At 36.3% G+C, this 27,455-nt stretch overlaps 1 protein-coding gene across 1 annotated transcript in view; it reads left to right on the forward strand.

The window, feature by feature from the left end:
* Positions 1-26,272, forward strand: part of LOC145987293 (uncharacterized) — an 85,639-nt gene extending 59,367 nt beyond the window's left edge. The window contains exons 5-11 of the mRNA XM_083121811.1: positions 1,751-1,933; positions 4,514-4,685; positions 6,936-7,090; positions 9,383-9,620; positions 14,048-14,201; positions 19,377-20,203; positions 25,055-26,272. Coding sequence (XP_082977937.1) covers positions 1,751-1,933; positions 4,514-4,685; positions 6,936-7,090; positions 9,383-9,620; positions 14,048-14,201; positions 19,377-20,203; positions 25,055-25,848 — 2,523 coding nt within the window. The 3' untranslated portion in view covers positions 25,849-26,272. The remainder of the gene's footprint in view (positions 1-1,750; positions 1,934-4,513; positions 4,686-6,935; positions 7,091-9,382; positions 9,621-14,047; positions 14,202-19,376; positions 20,204-25,054) is intronic.
* The last annotated feature ends 1,183 nt before the right edge of the window (positions 26,273-27,455 follow it).

A 27,455-nucleotide genomic window follows, 5' to 3' on the forward strand; every position in this document is an offset into this window, starting at 1 on the left:
TGGTCAAAGGCGGAAGTCCAACACTGGAGCGAAAGCACCTCGGGAAACGTGGCCGTGCCTGCTACCATATAGTTTGTGACGTCTTGCTCAATTTCGGTGTTGTTTGGAACAATCCGTCACAACCCATTATTTATTTTGTTGGAAGTACGTGCTTTTGTTGCCTGGCTATCTCCCTGTAAAACAAATAAACAACACACCTCCTCCACAAGGAATATACGTAATATATATATTAAGTAGTTTTTTTTTTAACCACGGGTGGCATCGGTGCTGTAGGGAGAAAAACCAAATGGACCTAACAATTAAATTGGGCACAAGTGAAAACTACTAATCCCAGTTTTACCTTTTATGGTGTTAAATAATGCATCGCTCCAAGATCTTGCATATACCGCCAGCTGGTCGGGAGTTTTATAGCGGGCTCGTCTAGTCCCCCTCCCGACGAACTGACATGTATATGAGCAACTCAAAAAATACGACTCCCCTTTTTATGACCCTTTGCCAAAAGAAAATATAATAAATCTACTACAGAACAAATTATGTTGAAAGAGGGGTGGACTTATCTTAAAAAGCACCCAGCGCTTTGCGTAATTTCATGAAAAGTGAAGTTAGATAATTTCTCAACAAATACCATTTATTTTTGCTTAACAAGTGGCACAGTTATTTGATTGCTTACAACAGTATTAACAATGTATTTTCATTTAAAACTCGATTCTCTCCAGAAAAGAACAGTTACTAAATACCCCTCCCTTTTCTTAACAGATTTTCTCAAACAGGATACAATGACGATCCACGTCATAAATTCCTTTTTTGATTCCCACTATCATTTGCATCACTTCTTTTTGACTACATTTTAGTTTGGAGGAATTAGACCCGAGGAATGAGAAATTATTAATAAAAAAATGAAGTTAGAAATATTCGCCAAAAAAAAATCTTTTACGTAAAAAAAAAAAATGAAAGATTAAAAAAAAAATGTCTATTAAAGTAACTCGATAACTAAAACATTCTTGTAATAATACTTAACTCCGTCTTTGCAAGGATTCCACGTGCTAGCCAAAGCTCTCAGGTGTATCGAAAGATAATAGCTGAGTCACGCCACTTTGACCCAGCCTGCCATCACGTCGTGGAACACCGTTGCTGGAGTACCTGTTATCGGAATCGGCCCGGAGAGAACACTTGGTTCGCTCAACAAGGAAAACTTGAACTCTGAGAAGCTCGCTAGGTGGCAGTCTAGTCGCCGCCATGCGAGTTTCTTTGAAAACAAACGAAGTTTCTTCGCGAACTAACAATCTCGCGCATCGGTCTAATTCCTCTATACAGGGTGGGCCGAAGAATGTGGCGAAACGGGATATACAAGTCCCGATTCACCACAGGTGCTTCATTTTACCTCGATTTTACATTTTTTAGGGGACCAAGATGAAGAAACTTAAAGTGTGAAATCAAGGAACATTTCTTAAAATTTTGCTATGTTGGGACCAATAAGGTTGAATGTATAATGCTGGAAAATGCAATATCTGGGGTTCCACTGTACCTAGGTATATATTTGTGTGTATACTGGTTGCTTCCTATAACTTCGTTGGATATGAACCATTTTCTCATTTGTTTTAAGATGTCTGTTTTATACTCGGATATAATTAATGAATATTTTAAAAATATATTTCAAGCAAGAGCCATTAGATCTCATTTGTGTCAAAGTAAATTTTGTTAGATAAAAGTTTAAACAGAATTGAGAATGAACATTCTTATCATGTTGCAGGAAGAAATTGAGCAGTCAGCAGTCATTCCCTTGACAGCTGAGGATAACGAGGGAGAGGAACAGAACCCGGAAGATGCATGTGATGTAACTCCTGCCTACAGAGATCTTGTTACATCCCAAGAAGCAAAGATTCTGGACATACTTAACACTGCTGTAAATTACTGGGAGAAAGCAGTAGAAAAGGTAATAGTAACAAATGAATTGCTGATTTTTTTTTTTTTTACTTAAAATTGGAAACTTACTTTACTTTTTAAAATCACATGTATAAACTTACTTTGCTTTTTAAAATCACATGTATATGTGTATACAGTTTATATATTTTCGTACCTTCATGCAAATATTTAATAGATGTAATAATTTCACAAATTCTGGGAATTTTCTTATTCTTTTAATTAAATGGTATAAATAACAGTCATTAGTAAAATTAATAATCCAAAATATGTATTGTGTTTGTCTAAACTATCTTATGAAATCAAGATAATGTTCATAAATGTTCCATATGCTGATTTGTTCATTTTAACCCTGTGTAAAGCACGTGATTTTCTGTAACGTGCTTAGGTGTATTGGGTACACCTGTCCCCCCAACAATTTAACCATCTTTAAGATATTAAATACACAATGAATTATACTGCACAATGCACATGCATGCTGAATGTTCATTTTTTGTATTTCTTCAAAGTGACATAAAATTATTAAGTTAATGTCAGTCGCGTGCTTGAGAGACAGTTGTCCCCCACATGCCTAAATACATAACAACAGAAATGGTGTAATGTTCACTTTTAGTCATGTGCTCACTTTCATGTTCACTTTCGTCAGTAACTCATGACTACGTGTCCTCCCCTTCCTCACTAACTCATGTCCATATAACATCTGAATGAGCTGTGATCTGTCTTTCTACACTTTGATATTTTTCTTGTTACATATTTAACCCCCCCCCCCCCCCAACCCCCAAACATGCAACTGACATTAACTTTATAATATTATGTGGCTTAGAAGTGCACCAGAGCAACAACAGCTGAGCTTAGAACAAAGATAAAGAAAGAATGTCCAGCTACACAAAGCATCCATGTGCAGTATAGTTCACAGTGTTGCAATCTCCCAATGAATATTGATGGTGAACTGTGGTATCTCACATGCCTAACAGAGGGTTAAAGTATTGAAATCTCGACATGCAAAGTTAATCTTGCTGTTATATCTATTATTGGGTGAAGTAGGAGGTGAAGATATTTTTGCCAATGTCTGCAAAATAGCAGAATAAATCAATATTTACATATATCAAAGTCTGGCATTTATAAACAAATACCATGAAGAAGATTGTTGGGCATTCATAGATTTTATTTGGTAAATCTACAGAACAATGTGTCAATTTTTTACCATGTAAGTAAATTTTCATTAATTTTTTTAAAATGTTGTCATCCAAAATCTTTCATTTTTCATGCACATTCTTCTAACTTGGAAGTTTTGCATTGCATGTTATACCATGTCTTAAGATACTGCTGTAACTTCCAGATAATAGAATTTAAAATTCATCTCGTATGTGTAGTTTATTGACAACCCCTTGAGGTATACCCAGAGGAAATAATCAGTTCTGTAATCGTTGATCTTAATATTAAGTTTTTTAAACCTCCTCGTGAACATGCAGACCATTCCAAGTCACTGCACTGGGAAATTTGTGGCCATGAGACTTTATTTTGCATCATGCTAATTTAATTTTTGCACAACCATCTTATAGGGATAGAAATTCAGTTTCAAGTGTAATATCCTTCGCACAATGATCTAAAATTCTCAGCACAATGCCACGGTTTGATGCAGAATGGCACTTACTGTTCATTGCTGCCTGCCTCATGCTTCTCCAGTGTTAAGTGTGTTCTGAAGTTTTCTATTCAAAATATCATACTAACTTTTTCATGATGGCTCACACTAAAACGAGAACGGAACTGTTGCCTTGTTCCACTTTTAAAAAGCATGTTGCACGTTTCACTGCTCCATAGCTCCTGACATGGCACTGCTGCTAAAATGGCTACTTGTGTGTTGTCGAATGCCACCAAGAATGCGATCTACCTACCACTGTTGTCAAAACTATAAAAGGACCACAAACAAAAGAATGGTTGGCCAGAATCATTTGTGCATCTTCCCCTCCATCCATTCAACTCCAAACACTGGAAAGCCTGCTCCATTTTACCCCTCCTGTTGTGTTTTGCTGCTGGACCTTGTATATATGAGGCAAATGAATTGTCAGACTCCGATTACTGGGTGATTTGGAAGTAAATCACCACACTGGCATCACCCCCTTTCTCTCCAGGTTCCTCATTGATGAGAGGCTGGGTGAGCTTCACTGCCATTTACACATCGACATAGATGAAAAAAATTAGGCCCAAGATATGACCTGGGTCTCTCACATGGAAATAAGATACCCAAATGAATGGACATATTAATAAAATTACTGACAATGTTGTTTGATGTCAAATGCAAATTATGTTGTTGTTTTTTTTTACTAAAACAAGAATGCTGTATGAGGTTTCAAGTCTGAATGCTGCAATTTCCATTAAAGGTTAAACAGTGACAAATCATATCCTTGATGAATTTGTTTATTCTGATCAATGGACAATTGAACTAATTGCCCCACAGCCTCATCTTAAACTAGTGACATCTGTCACAGTATTTAAAAAATGATGATGAGAAACTAATGTTGGGAGCATTAAAATTAAATTTACTGTATATTGCTTTTATTGTAGTTCTTAAATCTCTTATTTTTATTTTCAGGAGATTAATTCTGATGTACTTGAAGAAATAGATATTACATCTGTCTTGAAATGTATATACACTGCTGCACAGACGTTTGCTATGTATGCATGTGATGTGCAGAAAATTAAAACTTGGATAGTCTATTACAAGTTTGGGTTGATGCTCTCAAATGTGGAGGTTTCTTTTAAAGGTATGACTATTAGATGTTAAATTATAGTATTTTTATTTATATCTGCATATCAAAATTATATTTTAAAAATATGTTCTGTTTTATGGTGCACTCTTGTTCAGATAAAGTGGCACATTCTTCCACTGTTCAACTCTATAAATCGACTGTTCAACTCTATAAATTGACTGTTCAACTCTATAAATCGACTGTTCAACTCTATAAATCAGTACTCTATCAGTATCGGCCAATATAGGCATATCAGTGTATTGGTTTATCTGTAAAATTACCGATCAGATATATCGATAAATACCTGATAATTTACTGCAAAATTCTGCCATTTTGTTGTAATTTTTATGGATAATCTCCATGCCCTACTTTCTAAAAAAGTAAATGTCTAAATATGCAAATTTTTTTTGCACTGCAGTCATCTTGAAACACATTTATTAAGGTGATCAATGAACCTTTCAGGTTCTCCAAGGACCATTTCTAATTTTGTATCGGATCAGTATCGGTAAATTTTATATCGGTACTTTATCGGTATTGGCCAAAATTTCATATTGGTCCATCCCTACTATAAAGTGTACCACTTTATGTGAACAGGAGCATCCATACATGTAGTCTTGGAAGTGCTAGACTTTGTGTGAAAATGAGTTGATTTTTGCCCTTCCCATCTCTTCGTACAAAGTAAATACATAAACTAAATTCTTTTAAAATATTTTTACTTGCTGAAAAGTTATGTGGAAGTTGAGATTGCTTTGAGGTGCAAGGACACATCAATTGATGCACAGCTTTCAGTAATACATCCTTTGTTGGGTGCAATTAATTAGTCCGCATAGCTAATTCAGCTACTTTAAATTAATATACGGTATTTTGTTTTATTTAGGCACATGTTTCTTCTTTGTGTATATTTCTGGTAGGTTAAATGATCATGAGGTGAATATGTACAACCAGGATGCAAAGTGTTTATATCTATTATTTATTTTTAAATTATGTTTCCACAACAACTAACTTGTTTAACTAACAAGCGGAGGCTATGGCTTGGCATATTGAGTTTGGGATGGAACTTTGTATAGTGGTAGGGTACCCTACAGGTAATGATATGCCAAGATACTAGCGCACACTAACCTGCCCGAGAAAGGCACTTCAAAGTTTTGAAGTTTTCCAAGAGTGTCTCATAAGGCGAAGATGTTATTCAACTGCCAAGTAGGCCATTGTCCCAGTGATAATGTATCAGTTTCACATGCCAACGGTTCATGGTTCGATCCCTCTTCAATTGCCCCTACGCTTTTTCTTTTTTATTAACTCAAGCAACTATTTATTCATTTTATTTCTTGTGACTATTTATTCATTTTATTTCTTGTGAAAATTCATCTTATAGTTGCTGTGTGAATCGAGAAATATTTGTAAGTAAAAACATTGATTGTGAATAGTATTCTGTTTTGTTTCTTTATTATTTTCTCCAAAAAAAGAAATGTATACCTTTCGCTATACATAATATTTCATCAAATATAACGTGTGGATAATTTAATATGCAAATGTTTGTAAAATGATGAGAAAATTGAAAAAAGTATCATGAAAAATCATTTTCATTAGAAAGGAGTATTCTCCCCCCCAAAATTTAAATAAATTTCATCTTCATTGCAATTAATGATTAAATAAAATGCAATAAGTACTTGTTCTAGTTCATAAAAAAGTAGGGGCAATTGAATGGAAATAAACCCAAAATCTTTTGTACATGAAACTGATATGTAACCACTAGCCCACTTGGCAGGGCAGTCGGGCAATATCTTCGCCTCATGAGGCATGTTTAGAAACCTTCAATGAACGCTTTTTCTCGCCAACGGCTAGTACCTTAGCATATCAATACTTATATGATATCCTACCACTGCATGAAGTCCTGTCCCAAACTATAGCCTCTCCTTTTAAGTTATAGAATTATAAAGAACACTATTCACTTATTGAGTTTAACTCGGATAAAAATCTACAATGAGGAATTTACAGATATTTATGTATACAGTATATGCAGTAACCAAAAGAAATAACAAAATAAAAAAGTACATGAAATCTACTTACAGGGTATGAGACAATATTTTTTTACTGTTAGTTTGAAAAATATTAAAACCATGGCTACATTGCCTAATCCACTGTTAAGAAGGCAAGTGACATTGCCCCCTTTTTGATTAGTTTTGCATGAAGTTTTTAGTTTCTAAGTAGAAGCTATAAAACGCAATATGTATACAGTAGTAAGTAATCCTACTTGTATAATTTCAGCTCTAATCCAGTTACTGAAGTGTGCAAAACTGGAACCCGAAGCTCATTGGGTGGCAAAATCTGAAGAGATTGCTGCAAGATTTAAGGATGCAGACCAAATCCTGCTTTTAAATTATTGGCTGAGCAAAAGTTGGCACTGCTTGTTATCAGATCAGGTAATTTTTCCTACATATTACTGTGTCCAATTTTGCTTGCACAAGAACATACATGAAGTCCATGAAAAAGAAACTACCATTTGGAAAATACGCTGAATTTCCTAAAATTTACTACCTCTCCTCAAAAATAACCTTGCATTGTGTATTGCTTCTTATTTTTTACTATTACGTGCTTTGCCTGCTAAAAAGGTGAGTTTCAGCAATTTTAACATTCATAATTTGCTCCTGACTGTACACGTGAGTTCTTTTAAGCAGCTTTAGAACTGTACAGTGCATATTTGAATATTTTGTGTGTTTCTAAGTAAATCATCAGTTTTTCACAGGTTCAAGTGACAAGAAAATTTCATGAACTTCTGTGGTAGAATCTGTTAATCTGGATATGCTTGACACCAAGTGGTGGCTCCACAGAATGACACGTTTGTCGAGTCACTCGCATTCCACAAACAATTGATGGAACATTACTTACTGGCCAGTAAGGAGAGCAATTGCTCAGTGTGAAGGGATCTTAAGTTGTGCTGGAATCAGAAGTAGGTGTGGTACTTGAGTAGGTCGAATGTTAGCATGGCATGCCAGGATTGTAGGTTTGGTCCCTATATGAACAACAATTGTGCATTTTTGTTAGTTATTTTGAAAATAATTAAAAGTAGTAATATGTATTTGATTAATTTGAAGAGTAGATTTGCAGCATTTAGATTATATGTTGAAAAATTGGAATAAAACCTTTGTGCCAATTATTTTTAATCTACCTATCCCATGAAATGAAGTGAACCTTTCTGTGTGATTAACAGATATAAATATTGTTTTATTATTGCAATAATGTCAGTTTTGGATGAAATATAATTAACCTTTACCAATCATAAAGGTTTGTTGTCTGGGCATGAGTCGAGAGAGAGAACCAGACACATGCATGCACACACACACACACACACACACACTCACACTCACACACACACACACACACACACTCACACACTCACTCACTCACTCACTCACTCACTCACTCACTCACTCACTCACTCTATTTCTTCTTTATTCTCACTTTCTCAACCTTAAAATATACTTTGCAATACTCATCCCCTCAACATTTCTAACATGCATCAAATTTTATGTTCCTGGGTTTTTCAATTTCCCACATTGCATATTCAATATTTCTTCTGAGTGGGCTCTTTGCACCATGAAGTTTGGTTTCGTATGTCTTTATCAGAGTTTACATTTTCTTACATGACAAGACCTTTCGTTATAAATCCACAAAGAACATATAATCAAGATTCTACGAGGGTCAGTCATAAAGTCTTTGTTATCGTAGTGATGAAATTGACCTGGTGTCATGAATGCCTGGGGTGGGGTTAGTCCTTCTCTACATATGCACCACACAGAGCGACGCACTTCTCCCAGCGGTGGATGAGCTGGTGGAGATGCCGAAGAAGTGCTCCATCTCAGCAATCACCTCGTAGTCGTCTCGGGAACGCCTTCCATGCTGCGAGCTCTTCATGCGAGGAAAGAGAAAGAAGTCACTGGGGGCTAAGTCGGGTGAATAGGGCAGGTGGGGTAGAATTTTGAAACCCAACACAGGTGCATGTGTCACAGTCTGCTGTGCAGATTGAACTGGTGCATTGTCATGGAGCAGACAAACACCCTTGTCGAACTTTCCTCGATGCTGTGATTTGATGGCCTCCTGTAACTTGGTCAAGAGGTTCTGGTAGTACCTTCTTGTGATCGTTTGACCCTTCCGAGCGTAATCTGTGAGGAGCACGCCCTGGCAGTCCCAAAAAATGCTCAGTTTCTCCTTTCCCGATTACTTCTGCATCTTTCCCTTTTTTGGAGGTGGCGACTCTGTGTGCTTCTGCATTGAAAGTGCCTGTGCCACTTTACCACACTGTCATAGGAAGGGGTACTTTCGCCATACACACTGATCAGTTCCGCATGGATCACCTTCACGTTATTTCCCTTCAAAAACAGGAAACGAATCACTGGGGCTGCCATCTTGGAAGTGACGCTCCAGCAGTGTTCCGAAGGACTATGGTGCTGGCTAGTTCTGTTGGGCTGACACTAGAGGGATGTGTGCTTATGTGAAAAACACAAACATTTACTTCAGTCTTGTTTTTCATTATGATGATAAAGACTTTATGTTTGATACTGAACCTAATGTTCTCTTAAGTTTCAGTTGTTTCTCTAGCTGGATTTTCTCACTTGTTAGAATTAGTAAGAAGGTGTGAAATATTTGTTGGTGACTTTACTCCAATATTTTATTAGTTTATTAGTAATGATAATAATCATATTTGTTTTTTACAGCTAGATGAAGGCTGCAGTCTTTTACACAAAGTTCTAGATTCCCTTCCTAAGAAGTTTCCTAATTCAAGTCTTTTGCTGCTACACGTTGAAGCTCAGTATCTACTTGGACGTTATCTAACTTTACCAAAGAAATTTGTGTCAGCATTAGAAGATGAGGATAGATATGGATCACTTGAAGCTGGTGCCAATGCTTTCTCCAAATTACACTACTTTTTCAATATTAGGAATAATTCATGGTGTAAGTATCTTTTCTTTTTCGCCTTCCAATGTAATCAAACTACATGCATATTCAGATCAAAATGAGATGGTTATGGAACACACAGATTATATTACTACATTATTTTTCGGGCTGAGCCAATACCACCATTTGCCGATACCGATACTTGTATAATTCCAGTAAAATATCAAAGGCTACTCACTGAGTCACAAAACTCATCACATCACATTAGTATTAATGATATCAAACACTCCTAAATTATTCTCATATAACATTATATCACTCAAAATGTCCTGTGACATTTTATGTGAACTTCTTTCTACCCCCAGTGGATGCAAAAGAAAAGAAGAAGAAGTTTTTGAAATGTTGCAAGCATTGTTAAAGTGTTGCAGATACACAGAAAAAAAATCAGTGTATTATTATAAGTGTCCCTGCCAGAGAAAATTATAGTGTGCAAAATAAAATGTATGTACTGCATATATCATACAGCTTGCACAAGGAATGCAAAAAATAAATACAAATGTAAACAACATTCTTATCATTTGGGTTAACCTGGGAAGGAGAAAAACGACGTCAAAATATACATATATATATATGTAATGCTCATTAGGCAGCTCTGTATATGCCTTGCTGTCCATTATTCTCTGTCATTTGCAATAAAAACAAGTCACTGCAGTGTCGGCATCGGGCAGCAGTCACACAGAAGGGTAAGAGCACAAGAAGAAACTCCACAACCCTCCATCCCACAGCGACATTCATCCACTTCCCAGGAACTCAGGAATGAGCCTAGCATTATAATAATGCTGGTTTTGAAAAGTCACATTCATAACCCACGAGTTTGCGAGCAAGAATTGGCAATGAATGGTTTCCATTATTTCCAGATAGCGTTGGCCATGTCTTCAATGTCACGTTTCGGTGCAGCTCTTTCACTTTAGCCCTGCCTTTGATCTTGTCATCTGCTTCCCAGGAGGGTGCATCATTTTCGGAAATGTACATGGAATTCTTGTGCGGGACCCCAGCCTGTCACAAGCAAGGGTGAACGAACCTTTGAACTGGACAAAACAAATGAGTTGTTTCTCTTGGCCACTCTAGCCACTGAAAATCTTTGGTATCATCGCCAGGGGTTCCGGGTTTGAATCCCGGCTTGGGCATGGATGATTGTAAGTGTACATTCATCAATTTCATCATATCACCACTCATTTCCATCTTTGCAAATTAGCCGAAAGCGGCACAAAAAGCGATGTAAAATAAAGCAAATCAATCAATCAATCTTTGGTATCAGATGGTATCGGCAAAAAAAATTGAACCGATACTTTTCGATACCACGGTATCGGTATCAGCTCAGCCCTAATTATTTTTATACGAGGGTAAGTCAAAAATTATCTACACTTTTGCCACAACTTTTCTCAGGTTGGCCGCACTGCCTTCAGCGCTTGTGTGCTACAAGCTTGTAATTTTGTGCTCACGTGGCTGAGGTTTGATGACTCAATTTTTCTTTCTTTTTTTACAGTGTAAACATGGCTGTTCTTCCTTGGTGCACACTGCCATGTTTACACTGTAACAAAAGAAAGAAAAATGGAGCGATTAAGATCAAACCTCAGCCACATGACCACAAAAGTACAACCTTGTAGCACACAAGCGCTGAAGGCAGTGTGGCCAACCTGACAAAAGTTGTGGCAAAAGTGTAGATAATTTTTGATACAGATTTGGTCCTTTTTTATTATTTCTTCCTTTCTGTTTTGACAGTATGCAATGAGATAAAATTGAATTGTTTTCCTGCAGACAACACAAAAGAAACTGGTTGCTCTTTAGTAAAATATTTAAAAAATTGACTGAAGATATTAAAAATTTATTGAAAATGACAACTGTTCTTGAGTGGCCCACAACCATTTAATAGTGCACTGTTGCGTACAACATCCTGCTAAGTATATAATCACTAAGAAATGTTTCCTGTTTGCTATGAGAAGTGTTTGTTGCATAAAGCAGCAGACAATTAGAGTGTAAGGATGTTCAAAAGTTATCAACCAAGACCAACCAACCTGTCTCCTTTATCAAGAAGGTGATAGGAGTAAATGTGCAGAGAGTGTAGGAGATAATTCAGGCTAACAGGCACACAGTAGCAAAAAGTTTTTTTCTTTAGTCTTGTCTATTAAATATTCATTTTTGTTCTCTCACCTGTTTCATTTGCCAGCCTGCTCACCAAGTGCTCGACTCGCATTCCTGCCACTAGGTTCTGGGTTCCAGTTTTGACTTGGACCTGGTTTCAGTGTCTTTGATCCTTCATCTAATCATCAGTCACCCTCGTTGTTGCATTTAACCTAAGCAAACAGAAAAGTGATGTAAAATCATTGAAAGGAGATAGATATTTTAATTACAATGATGAAGATGAATGAGAATTTGTATATTATATTGTTATATGACAGTAAAAAACTTCTTACGTCACATGCCGGCAACATACTTGTTAAAAATAACAGAAAGCACACGAACAGCACAATAAAAAATACTTTGAGTTAGTCCAAGCTTTTGATTCCATCTCGGAATCATCGTCAGGGCTGGTCGAGATATGACGAAGGGGACACAGATGAAGTTCCACTGGCGCTACTTGCTGTATCATCCGGAAGATGCCATTGCGGTCTTGTTGTGTTGGTAAGTTCTTATTTGTTGAGCTTGATGGCTGAAGGAGATGGGTTTTGAAGTTGAACTGTGTCATGCCATGATAAATGAAGATTAATGAACTCCGGCGTCTACAGTATTAAATGTGAATGCAACAAAAAATACATAGGCCAATGCAAAAGACAGAATCGCGGACCACATGGGATACATACGCAGGAAAGAAAGTTCTTCTGGATTGGCCAAACACATCCCAAAAACCAACCACCAATTAACACAGGATTGCGTTTCATTTTTGGCATGGGCTAAAGGAAAAATTGAATGGGATGTTACATGCACACGTGATCAAAAAAACACAGTTAAACTTAAAAACCCATCTTCTTCAGCCATCAGTCTCAACAAACAAGAACTTACCAACACTGCAAGACCGCAACAGCATCTTCTGGAAGATACAGCAAGTAGCGCCAGCAGAACTTCAACCACCTCCCCTTCGTCATCTCTTGACCAGCCCTGATGATGATTCCGAGATAGAATCAAAAGCTTGGGCTAACTTTTAAAGTGTTTTTATTGTGCTGTTCGTGTGTTTTGTGTTGTTTTTAACAATTATATTGTTACATATTGTAGAATATAAAATATGCAAAATATAGCATATAAATCTGAATCTTAGTGAGAATGGTTCTTTATTAGCATGCTATGTTAATTGGACAATACTTAATGTCTAGTGCTTTTACCTATACTTACTCTAGCACTTTGTTTCAAGAGAGCACCTCCTGTCTTGTATTCAGTTGAACAAATTTATTTTTCTGGTGCTGGATATCGAACCTATGACAGACCTGTGATATCACTATCTGGTGCTCTAACTACTCCATGGTGCACCCCAGAATTCTATTCTACTTTTTGCTCCACTTAGGCTACCATTCCTATTTTCTGAGGAGGAGGGGGAACAAATTTGCTTGAATTCTGTTCTGGGATGACTTTTGGACCATTGCTATGATGGCTACTCCTTTGATTTTCGTGTTTCGAATTTGGTTCTTTGTATAATACTGTTATGTTGTTTCACTAAATTCCATATGATGATTCCGTACATGTTCAGCTATTTTCAACCTATCTATTTCACCTTTGCATGTGTGCTACTTGTGTTCATCTATCCTCTTCTGTACAGTGTGTCCTGATTCTCCTATGTATGTTCGCCTGCATTCGCATGGTATGCTATATATGCAGATTTGATACCTTGTATGGGGTTTTCTGGTTTGTTGTTCGATAGTGTGCTTCTTAAGTGTCTTCTTACTTCTGAATGATGTCCTAAGTAGGAATTTTGAACCAATTCTTCTTATATTTTCTGATAACCCAGGGAGGTATGATATGCATACTGTGTCTTGTGAGTTACTTTTTATGTCGCACTGTTCGTATGCTTGGCTACGGATGTCTCTGTTGGTTATGGTTGGCAAATACCCATTGAGTTTCATTGTATCTATAATGTGTTTCTGTATTTGAGCAGATTTGTTTTGACCTTGAGTTTTGGCAGTGGATTTAGGTGTTCTTTTGTACTCTTGGGATGGTTTGATTTGTAGTTTGTAGTGTACATGCAGTTGCTGATATTTGATTCCTTGATCTATCCACTAGGACCTCTAGAAATAGCAGGAATTTGTTTTGTTCCTTTTCCATAATAAACCTAATTGTTCGCCTGAAGATGAGAGAAGATTTCTCCCAATCATGGTGTTAGATAAGTATAGGTAAAAGCACTAGACAATGGATAATGTCCATTTAACATTCATGCTAATACTCGTATATACCTGTAGCTGAATCTGACTTTTTTTTTAAAAAAAATCTTATTTCAGGCAACCAGGATACATATATGCAGGGCTTATCATTACTTTTTGATGTTACATCTTGGCTTGCTCGACAGTATTTTCTACTGGATTCACCTCGAGAAGCACGGTGCTATGCAAAGGAGCAATTACTTCTTTCTCAGAAGCTGGCTCTTTCTAACAGGTATTGCATTTTTTCTTGTTATTTTATGGATGTAAATGAGTAATGTGATATACTTGCTGTGCTGAAAACTTCATGATTTCATCAACTACATGGGGTCTATAAAGTGAGACACTTCGGAAGCAATGACTCCTATAATTATTCTTTATATAAATGCTTACATTTTGTTTAACAAGAACATTGTATTTTTTGTGAACACAAGCATCTTCCACACGAATGTGGTTGAGCAGCAAATGCTAACAGCCACCCCGTGATGTTGTAACATGCCATATAATTGTAAACTTCTTATTTATTGGTTCTCAGATTTTCAACATTGATAATCAAGGGATCCAAGGGTCAGTACCTGGTGAAGGTTCAGATTCCAGTTTAAAACTGTAGGTTGTAACAATTAGGATATCTGCTGCGATGCCAAGGGTCCCGGGTTTGAATCCCGCTCGGGCTTGGTTGTTTGTGAATGTCCATTCATCAATTTCATCACTTATCCCCATCTTCGCAAATTAGCCAAGAGGCACAAAATGCGAAGTAAAATAAACCAAATCAATCAATCAATTAGGATATCTGTGCATAAAGTGGACACAAAACAAACTTTGTACATAGGTTATCATTTTTTGAGAATTTCATATCATGATGGACTTGTGTATTCTTGATACAAACTGCATTGCGACATGTGATATTTTCTGTATTGTGAAATTTATGTTTTATTTGTTAAACTTACTTTCCCGATTTTACATTACTTGGCAATGTACGCAAAATTCTAGTTTGATGTTCCCCAAAGCACCATGTAATGAAGGGGTCCAGGTTCAATTCCTGAGGAAGATGAATTCCACAGTTGATTGGATTCCACTTTAAACTGTTGTCTAGTCCAGATTACAACATATGATCAAAACTGAACACTAAAAATTCTGTGACACAACACCCCTTTAAGTTTAGAGATCTGCCAAGTCACTCTTCAGTGGGTAATGTGAAGTCAGCGCATCTAGTCCCTTCACCAAAATTACATCTTGAAGTTTGAATTGTTATGGAACATTTTTATCGACCTCCTATTTTGGTTCTTTAATCTTAAACAAAATATAGAACGAATGCAGACAGATCTTGAACCCAGTGCATGTTGACACCATGTACTATATTCTATGAGTGACGTGAAACTGATACTTAGACATTGTAGGCTTCTCTGATGGCACATGTAATAAGGGGTCCCAGGTTCAATACCTGGTGGAGGTACATAGTGGTTTGGATCACAGTCCCAATTAGCCTATCTGTGCATAAAAGTGTGATTTTAACCTGGGGTTGGTTGACTATGTCGGCATGTTTGCACAATGCTAACACCTCCATTTTTCAAATTTAGTTCATCTTTTTTGGTTCTTAATATCATTTTTTGTTCATTATGTGAATGTACCACATTGTTGTTTCGTCACGTCTAGTGTACTGTGACCCATTAACATTTCTTTGAGTTTGATGTTCATTTTTGACACCTGATACTTCACTGTTGCTCTCATGATCATTTATGCTCCACGTCATTATCTTCTGGATAAAAAATATTGCATTGCTCCTCACATACACTTTTATAGTCTCTATCATCCATTAACCATTGCAAGATATGAGTATTGTCCATCATGAAAAAGTCACTTAAACACAAAACTGCCAATAAAATTCACAAAAACAAAAAATAAAAAAATGAAGAAAAAGAACAGTCCCATGGTTGGTCGACACGACACGTTAGCGTCATGCTAACATTTTGACAATTTGTTGATAGGATCACTGCACAGCTCCTAATAACAGAAGGGAATGCTCCGCTCTATTATATTTTTTCAACTGTAACAAAAGAAAAGACAACTAGACTGCATCTCAAAGAGTTTTCGTATTTTACAATAGATATATAAACAGATGAATCAATGTTAGCTCAGCGCTAACATGTTGACCAACACCGAGCTATAACATATGAATCAATGTTAGCTCAGCACTAACATGTTGACCAACACCGAGCTATAACAAACACTGTAATAACGTAGGATAGTGCAGAATATTTTTATAAATGTTAGTAAGTATTCCATTGGACTATACCATTTCACCAGAGTTTTGTTTTACAAAGTCTGCCCAAAAAGAAACTGAATATCTCTTCATTAACTTCTGGTACAACTGAATCAGATTTATCCCCTTCAAAGTAGTTCACTGTGAATACACACGGCACTCTCAGTGTTTCTTCCACTGCTGAATGCATTCTGGTTATCCTTCTGTGGAATAGACCTTGCATCTCATTAACAAATTTTCTTTAATGTTTTCTATCATCTGGAAACAATATCCTTTAAGTGTTTATTTTTAGCCTTGGAAACAAGAAGAAATCCTTAGGTGCCAAGTCGGGTGAATAGGGGAGGGATAATATGATCTCTGAAGTTCCTTTTGTTCATCTGTCTGCAACCGTGGATCAAATGTAGTGAAAAAACAATGAATGTTGAGTTTTTCCTTTAAAATCATCTGATATAAAACATCTCTTAACCTTCAGTGTACAACTGGTCGAAATTTCGACCGCCACATGTATACCCATTGAAGAAGGATGGTCCATATTTTGAGCAGCAGCACGCAGCAACAATCCACCATTTCTTGAAAACTATACATGATTTTCAGTTCTGTCTTTTTTTATCTTTAGTATATATGTGAAGGTGTGACAAGTGTCGCTTTTTTTCCACTTTCGGCTAATCGCGGCAAGGAGGATAAATGATGATATGAGAAAATTGATGAAGGAAAACTTGCAATGCCCAGGCTGGAATTCGAACCCAGGTCCACTGGGAAACATCGATGTTGCTCTTATTAAGCTATGGGAAGAGGGTAATGGAACCAGCATTCACTTCCTTCTGCTTTCAAATAAATATGAGATTTCCCCCAAGTGAAGGAATTGAGGCAGAATTTTTGTTAACATTAGTTGTGGGATACTGAGTTTTTCGAACATTTTTTTTTTCTTTTTTTTTTTTCGAATTTTTTTCCCTCAGTTTGCTTGTAGAATTGGACACTGTATTGCATTAATAATTACAATGCAAAGCTTTCCTGTAACCATTTCCTTTCAGAAAATTCCCTGCATGCAGTGAAAAACTTTAGTGGTAAGCGCCACTGTGGAGTGCTGTTTCCAAACATTTACTTTGGTTGTACTGGCACACTCGATCGCCTCCGAAGTTGTACTTTAAACTCAAACGGGTGTGCCTGTTTATCTGAACAGAAGTGTACCATGATGTATAGACCAAGAACATAAAATTGAGGATTTTCTACATCTACATCTACATTTACATGCATATAAGATAATCAAAATATTAAAATTGCAGTCCTTTAACCCTTAGATGTCGAGGCATTAACCCTCCCGTTGCCAGGCTTTTTGACACCTTTATTTTACCAAGCAGGGTATTTTGACTACCCCAATACAATTTTGTGATTTAGTGTAATATTTGTTTTTAGATTCTGTTATTTTCAATGAATATCTTTATATAGTATTGAAATACAGTTTTTCAAATTATTAAAAGTATTTAAACTGAACATAAACACTGTATGGTGACACTAGTGCAGCGTTGCCATGTATGCGCAACAATTCAACTAATTCAACTCAACAATAGTAACCTGACACAATAGAGAACAATATATGTTATTTGAGCTAAACAATGGATGTATGGTAAAACTCAACAACGAAAAAATTAAATAACGAAGATGAATGAGAGACATATTTCGTTAAACCTTCATTTTTGACAAATAAGAAGATAAGACATTTCATACCAAGCAGGTTAGTCTCACAACCCCACCAATGTATCCCGTTAATAATAACTATAAAAATAAAAAAAATTGCGTCAGTCACGAGTGTGAATACAATTTTAATCATTTTAGGACAAAGTCATGAAACCACAAGTATGCAGCTCTTCAGTTAAATTATTATAGGGAAAAATCAACCTGGGGTAGTCAGAATACCTACCTCACTTGGTAATGCGAGGGTTAAGAGCCTCAACACAGGTGTTTAAGTGTGAAATATGAAATTATATACTTTTCAAAATAAATAGTGTCAACAGCAATCAAATTACTCATGCCACATTTTAAAGCTCATGTATCAATACAAACATGAATGTCCAGAACATTATCTGAACCACAGTTATTTCCCATAGTCACTTATTAAATTTTATCAACTACTGGGACAATTTTTTTAGAATTAATCAGAAAATCCATTTTACCATACACTACTGGTTAAAAATTGATGAGGAACTATGGATTTTGCATAATTTACAGGATATTTACACTGCAACAAAGTAATGTGGCATGTTTCAGACCCTGCAAGATACACATACCATAGAAAAATATCAGTAGGTCATTGCTGATAAAATTTAAAAAAGAGGTATAGGTTAAAATACCAGTATCAACTCAGGTCTAGTATGTTCATATCATGTATATGTAATGTTGCCGCTAATATATGCCAACCCTTTTCACATCTTTTTTTGTGCCATCAAATGTTTGCAGTTTGTGTGTTCTGATTCATAGAACTAATAACAATAATTATCATTTATAAATTTAGAGAAGTACAAAACAAAATAATGTCTTCACAACATGTGACAATTAGGTGTCCAGCAGGAAACATCCAATTTTCAAATTACCTGAAAATTATGGTTTTCCAAAATTTAGCACATCCCCCCTTTTTTTAAACAAAAAAAACAAAAAAAACTGGTGATTGGCATTGCATGTCATCAAAGAATGATCTGCAATGCTTCCCTGCAAATGTCCATTGTCAATAGGGTTGATGCCAGACGTGATTTTCAGAAATTTCTTCTGTAAGCTGGCAACACTGCTTTGCTTGTACAATGTTATTTTTCCCCCCAAAAAAGTATCAGCCTCGTTTTAGTGCAACTTTACTACATATTTTTTGTTCACTTTGGTCTATTGTGGAATGCAGTTAATACTAGATCATTTATAATGATATTTTTTTCACCTTACATATTGGGTATATTTAAAGTGAGTTATTGTAAATCGACGTTTAAATTAGCAATTATTTTCTATATATTTTTCCTACATATGTTAACCCTACTACAATTACAGTTTTATTATTATTAGTTCCTATGTGTGGTGTACTGATTTTTTTTCTTAAATGAATGATCGACAATTTATTTTTAACTGCTACATGGTAGTGTGTTATTATTGTTACCTCTTCCTTATTTGCAGAACTGCACAATTTCTTTCTATATTGGCTGACGTGGATATCTTATGCCACAATGTTGATGATTGTCAAGTAAAATTGCTTGGGCTGGCAAAGGTGTTAGAGTGTGATGGAAAGGAAGCAGCCAAGGAACTTGTACAAAAATCAGAGTTAATGGCAAAGTTAAAAACAACAGAAGTCAATGATGATCCAGATAATATTTTAATGCCAACAGCGTGTATTGTGAAAGAGCTGGTTAATGACTGGACCGAACAGGTGAGAGAAGTGCCAAACAGAAAGAAACTTGCTTCAACTGCAGAACTTAGAGGATCTCCATCTCTTGAACACCCACTGTTCAAAATGCCGAACTTCATCTTTCATCCACGCAAATGCAGTTGCTATCGGTGCATCAACGTTGTCCACCAGAACGAGGTGCTCAGAAGCATTCTGATACAAGCGCAGTTGAGTTCCTTACGGGGCGATAACATGAAAGCAGTTTCTTTCTTTAAAGGTGCTCTTACCGTGTACAACCACTTGATGCTGAAACGTGAACATATTCTTGCAAGTATTTCTCATGCGTGGGATCTGGAGTTCGAAGCCCAAACAAAAAAGGTTGAGATATCAAGGAGCTGCTTAGAAATTCCCCTGGAGATCACCAATGCCAAGGTGCTGCTTGCGTACAGTGAGTATCTTGGCTGCCGTGGAAGATTCACAGATGCACAGTTTTACAATTTGGAAGCTTTGAACATTCTGAGTAATTTGTGGGAGGCACAGATTCATCTCTTTCATTCTGCACTGGAAAAACAACTCTCTCTTCACTTTGCAATTAAGGAGGAGGAAGAATCAACTAAAGGTAAGTTGTAGATATAATTCTCAGAATTTCAGGTATATCATTTTTCCAGACATCAAAAGGTGACATTCTGTCTTAGTTTCCTAGAACCCTCTGAACCCCATATGAAGTTTTACACAGTTAGTCAATACAAATTAAATGATATATGAGCCACTTCGTGGACATACATATATATTCCTGCATTTAAATATGAACTCTTAAATTTCATTATAAATACAGTACTGAACAAATTGTATCTAAAGATATCAGTTTGGCGGTTATGTGGAGATAGGTAATTAACTCTGATAAACTTACTATTCATTTTTCTGCGTAAGTTCTTTTTCAGCGATCAATTTCGCCACTCGTCTGGTGGCTTCGTCAGGCGTGAACTGTCTTGATGCAGCTGGCGTGGTTCCTTCTTCTTCCGTTTGGGCTTCTGCCGGTGCTTGTTAACGCAGTCCTTTCACTTTTTGTCGTTCTCGTGCGGGCGTAGAGCTTCCTTCTGTTGGCATGCCTCAGGGTTTTGATGCTGTACAAAACTTACGCGGAAAAATTAATAGTAAGTTTATCAGAGTTAAGTACTGAACATTGTAACTATAGCACAAATACTAAGCTCAATTTCTCATAATCTCTTTCCTCAATATACACACATACACACCTGTACAACATTTTTTTTTCTATCTTTCCTGCTAGCTCTGTGGCCAAACGCATTGAGTGCTGGACTCACAATCTTGCCATTGATGGTTTCAAGTTGGAGTCTGAGGGTTGGCATGTGAAAGCCTTATCTAATTAGCATTCATCCTCATCATCGTAATGAGCTAAATTTGGTAGAAAATCAACATAACATAAAAATACAAGACGAAAATACTTTTTTGTATTGTTGCCTATGTGTGCAATAATTCATTATTGTGAAATGACTTAGGCCAATGAAAGATTTGTGAGTGGAGCTGAAAAGTTGGATGCACTTTTTTTTTTGCAGGTTTCTTTTATAATTGAATTGAGCACCTTCTTTAATACTTTTTTTTTGTAACTCATGCATAGCTAACTACAGTGTTCTTCCTTAGGTCTTTCTAAATTTTATACTTCTTGATTGGAATTGCATGCAGTATTTGTTTCAGCTGATGTACTACTACTTAAAATAAGTCATTTAGAATTAGAACAACTACTGCCTTGTGCATTATGAAGAGAATGCAGGAAAAAAATGCATTCAGTGTATGAAAATAAATCTGACTAGACATGAACTATTAAATGCACATTATAAATAATGTACTGCCAGACACACTTTAAATTTTACAATGCAAATTTTGAACGTGAAAAATATTTTTTTTCTCATTTTTAGCATCAAACCTTAGGTCCTGGTTATATACATACGTGGGCATACCCAAAAGAAACCGAACTAATTTTTTTTGTGAACTTATTTATTCACAATTTAAGTACAAACCTTCAATCCCCTTCAAAGTACTCTCCACTTGCATTAAGACACTTGTCCATTTTTGATTCCATTTTTCAAAACATTTTTTAAAGTCATCTTTTGTGATGCGTGACAGCACCTCTGTCGTTTTTTTCTTCACCTCAGCAACATCAGCAAAATGCTTTCCTTTCATGTCTCCTTTCATTCTAGGAAACAAAAAAAGTCGCATTGGGCAAGGTCGGGTGAGGAACAGGGGTCATACCATTTTTGGTCAAGAATTGCCGTACAGACAGTGCTGTGTGAGCCGGGACACACAAAACTTCGCTGCACTGAACTCCAAGTCACTCCCGACAGCTCCACAATTTGTTCAATGGTCCGTCGTCGATCTTCGTTGATGATTTCATGAATTTTTTCAACATTGTCATGTGTTTGGGCCGTGGAAGGACAACCAGAACGAGGTTTGTCATCAATTGGCATTTCACCATTTTTGAAACGGGAAAACCACTCAAACACTGACCTGCTTCAGCGACAGCACTTGGCTTACGGACTCAGGAAAGTTCGCTCTATGCGCTCCTAGAGGCTAAACATGGTACTACAAAAGCTCTGCCAACCACAAAATTAGTTCGGTTTCTTTTGGGTATGCCCACGTATGTGCTCTTTAGTGAAATTGGATGAATGAAATAACTTTCAGTTGAATTAATTAATTGGCTAGGGTGTCAGACTCTGATCAGAAATATTTATTATTTTATTCAAATAAAGTTCTTGAATAGTTACTTCTAGGAAGAGGAAGACCATGGAAATCCATCCTCCATCTTAGACTAAGTGGGTTATATTTATCCTTGTCAGTTTTTAACAAGAGCATTTTGTTATCGTTTTGCTTTTGCCTAGATTTTTGATAGATACTGCATAATTCAAAATCAAGATTTTTTTTTTTTGAACATCTCTAATATCATGGACACTTCTAGGTTCTATAAACATCATTCTCTTTCAGTAGGGTTGTTACAGCCTAGAAGTGTCCATTACCGTACAAACACATTTGTAGGTTGCATTTCTACTATGAAGTGTTAAGCCCCCCCCCCCCCCTTCCTCCTTCTCCCTCACTTACTCAATGAATCATTTGGTTTCTTTTGTTTAAATCTTACAAAGCCATAAAATACACCTTATAATTTTTAATCCCAGACATTTTTTGCAAGAAAGTATATGTCCTTTTCCCTGCAACTTCACATTTATACTGGTTTCTATTTTGCCTTAATCACTTAAAATTAATTCATCAACAGTTTCAGTATATTTTATCAATCTTATTACTCCTTTTGATGTAAACCTTGAAAACTACATTTGGTTAGGCTTTGTTAGAAAATCAGCAAGGATAATTTTATTTTATAGTGAGTTCTGGTTTTGCTAATAGTGTAATATTTCAATGATGATTGTATCTATTTTCAGTTGTTATGAATTAAATAAGTATATAAGATACTTAAAGATAAAACTTCTGTACATATGAGGTATGAGGTCGATGTAAAAATAATGGCAGATTTTGAATGACAACTTTGAAATGCTACAACTTGGTCAGAACTTGTTTTCGTTAATCAAAATAAAAACCATTACAATCAACCCATTTGGCCAATAAAGGGCACGTTTTTCTATTCTGGTAGCATAAATTTCTGGAGTTGACTAACTCTTGGAAGGCGTTTTCAGCAACATCATGGTTGTTGAAGTGTTTCTCTTGTAGGAAGTTGTTGAGATACTTGAAGAAGTTGTAGTCGGTTTGCAAAATGTCCAGTGAGTATGGTGGGTGAGGCAGACTTTCATTGCCCAATTCGTTCAGCTTCTGCAAGTCAGTCAAGCATTGTCATGCACAAGGATTGCGCCTTTTCTGTTGACCAATGCTGGACACAGATGTTAAAGTTTCTGGTGAATTTCATCGATTTTTTGACAATACTTCTCTGCTGTGATGGATTCGCCAGGATTCAGAAAGTTGTATTGCATGCAGCAGACCACCAAAAAGACACCATGACCTTCTTTTGATGCAATGTTGTCTTTGGGAAATGTTTAGGAGCTTCGTCTTGATCTAACCATTGTACTGAACATCATATTGTCGTATAGGATCCACTTTTTTGTTACACATCACCAGTGCTCGAAAAATCTTCTTCAGAGCTAGGTGCCAGTTCTGAAAATCAGGCGTCAGGAAACCACCTACTAGTAATTGTGGATACTATAAGAAGCTGAGCCATTCCTTGTGGTGGAGTGGTTAGCACAGTGCGCTACGATGCCAGGGGTCCCGGTTTCGAATCCTGGACTGGGCTTGGATGTTTGTGAGCGTCCATTCATCAAAATCATCATTCATCACCATCTTTGCAAATTAACCAAAAGTGGCACAAAAAGCGAAGTAAAATAAAGCAAATCAATCAGTCTATAAGCTGAGCATAACCGTATTCAAAACATCGCTAAATTATGTGAGAAAGCGGGCAATGGGGGGTTGGGGGACAAAGAGTAAGAAATTGTTACTGATTCTATAGAATGTTCAGAACGTTGATAAAAAAAATCATTTGCTAACTTACGCTGTACTGCAATTTGAACTTAGAATCTTCAAATTTTCGTACACTGAAACTTAAAAAATGGCAATATTACAGCAAAAGATCACAGTCGCCAAGCTAAAATTTTTAGTCACCATGGTGACCTGGCTTTTTCGAGCCCTGCCCATCACAATACGTTTGAGTAATGGGTTGTTATTGATATTCAAAAGGGGTGCACAGCACACTTCAAAATGGCGAATTTTTTTGTTCTTTTTTCAATTTGTGAGGTACCCACTTATAGAGTTTTTTCATCTTTCCAAATTGCTTCAAATGGCGATCAATTAGTTAATATCAAGTTCTTCTGCAACCTCTTGTGTATTTTTTTTAGCAGATCATCTTGTCAGTTGTTCATTGTCACCTTCCAATGGATGCCAATGACCCTCATCATCTTCGAGACTCACATCACCGGTATGGAATTTTTCAAACTACCTGTGCACTGTACAAAACGCTTCCTTCACCCCATGCTTTAATGACATTTCGAGTTGCTTCTGCAAGCTGCAGCCAAGTTTGAAGCAACGGTGTGCATTTCTTGCTTAGACAGTGATATGAAATAGTCTAGAATCGATGTAAATCAAGGGTTAGAAAAACTGTTTTATGGCACATAGATTAAGCAATAAATTAGCTTTAAAATTACATCTAATAAATAAGCAATAAATTAGCTTTAAAATTACATATAATAAATAATCAATATAATTAACAGGATGTTTTAGATAAAATATTTCCAAAACACAAAGTGATACAATTTGGTCATTATTTTTGCATCGTCCCTAATAATACCATACTGGGAAAAGTATTCTGTTAATGCATATTTTGAAAAGATAGTTTATTCTGTGAAATATGTTTATCCTCCACTAAGAGGAAATAAAATAACATCTTTTGTAACTTGTCTTTCAGCATTACGTGATGCACCCATGTTGTCAAGTGCAAGTACAGATAATTGTGAGGCTGCACCAATAACACCTGTTCGTAAAGTATGCATAACTCCACATAGTCAGATGAAACCTTTGCGGATCCTTCAGAGCAGTACCAAGATGGCAGATTTTGATTATGATGAGATCAAACCTGCTGGAAGGTTGAAAGTTCGACCTTTGGTATTTGACAGTGATGATGACGGGGATAGCAACGATGTGCAAAATTCAGTAGAAAGTTCAAAAGAGAAGACAAAAGAAGAGCCAGCAGAGAAGACATCAAAAGGAGATATAGTGAGGCAGAAAAAGCAACAGAGAAGTACTGCAGGAAAGAGCAAAGTAGTTCCTGAAATATTCATCGATCCTCCTGAGGAAACAGGTGCCGGGAACAAGTCGAAGAATCCACTTCGTCCTCTGCACACACCTTCGAAATCAGTAGGAAATGTTTTATCAAGTGATTTGCCCTCATACGGATCTAAAAGCAATGACATTGATCCATACGATAGCGTGTTCATCTCACCATCAACAGAAAAACCAGCTAAAAATAAGCCAAGAGGTCGTCCTTGCAAGGCAAAGACCAAATCTGCTAATGAAAATACCTTAAAAGATGGCAAAGCTACAAGAACAGCAGCTGTAAGTAAATCAGCTCAAAAACTCGACAGAAAGTTATTCAAGTCTGAAACATCAAGCCTTTCTTCTCTAGCATCACTTCTAGAGCAAGATGAAGTGAAAGAAAATGTAAAACCTCGTCGGACACGTCGGAACTTACAGAGGCTTTAAAGTTCAAAGGAATTCTGATAGGTTGCTTCTGCAAGGTGCAGCCAAGTTTGAAACAACGGTGTGCATTTCTTGCTTAGACAGTGATTTGAAAACTGATGTTTGTAAAACATCTGTGTAGATTACTAAGGCAAAAAGTGTATGTTCTGGTCTTGTCTATGACAGCCAATATCAAGGAAAACTTACTCATTATTTTGAAATCCCTGTATTTGTGTGACATTGAATATAATGGTTTGTTTTAATAGAGGAACTATAAAATGATTTGTAAAAATTTTTTTTAAAAAAATTCTATACTGCTTCAAAAGTAGGAGGCTACTTCTTTTTATAACTTTGTACCTAGATGTTTCAGAGCATAAATATAGTCATATGTGCTTGCTTGGTTTTAATGTGTTGTTTTTTGTCACTTGATACTGAAATAAAGAATATAATCAGGATGAAATGTTTTTGAAAATTCAAGGTAGTGAAGGATTACTAACGTAGAATGTCTTATGAATTAGGGTGAGCTGATGTGTGTGTATGCATGCTTATACCATCCAATTTGGACATTCTCCAAAGTATGCAAGAAACAATATTATTTCCTTAGCACAGAGATTAACGTATTGAACTCCAAATTGAAGAAAAGGTATGAATAATAGGTTTTTTTTTCATCTTTTGTGCAATAAATATAGTTACATAAATATTCGACATTAAGGCATGCTGGACCTTGGACTTACAGCAGCAAATTTGTTTTTAAGATTTCTCCTCCTTTTAACAAACCATCATGATATTCTAAATTATGAAAGATAACATCAGTTTAGAATTTCTTGTATAGCATTCAACTAGATATTTGTGTAGTTAACCCCTCCCCCCTCCTTAGATATTTGATAGTTTTGTGGCACTAAGATTTTTTCTGTTACAAATATCTATAACTGAAAGCGAAGATTCACTTCAATGCTTCAACAGAATTCTAAAAATGTATTTTTTTCAGAATTTGCATTATCATAGCAGTTTATCGAAAGTAGAGGAATTTTCGAAAATGATTTAGCTGGTGCAAGCTAAGACTCCAAGTGCACTTGGTGCCTTGATGGTTGACTGTGTTGAGGGTTGACTTGATATTTTACTATGGAAAATTCCAAGTTCAAACTCTAGCATGGGCATAGATGTTCTTCCTGAATTTCATCTTAATCACCATTTATTCTCATCATCGTGATTATCCAAAAGTAGCAGAAAAGCAATGCTAGTTAATAAAAGTATAAATGCAAATTTAAGAATGGAATCATATTTGCTAAGCTCAGAAAGTTTGACTCCCCCCATAAAAAAAAAGAACCAAACATCTACATACACAATTTAGTCACCAATAGTTTGTTGTGGGCAGTTGGAAGTAGCTGTCCCCCTCTCCTCTGGTACTAAAATTGGTTGGATGCTTTACATCTAGGCAACCATACTGAAGTCTTGGTTAGTTTCGTTTTAAGTTCACTTGCACTGATAGGCTAATTGGGACTGGATTTACAGTTTAAAGTGGGAGGCAAACCACTATGTGCCTCCATCAGTTATCTCAGGACTCCTTGATTACAATGGGGGGACTTTCCCACCATGCCATGAGGGAGGCCCACTACTGAAGTCTGAGAAAC

Source organism: Lepisma saccharinum, chromosome 1 (genome assembly GCF_977018435.1).
Source record: "Lepisma saccharinum chromosome 1, izLepSacc3.1, whole genome shotgun sequence".
Classification (NCBI taxonomy): Eukaryota; Metazoa; Arthropoda; class Insecta; order Zygentoma; family Lepismatidae; genus Lepisma; species Lepisma saccharinum.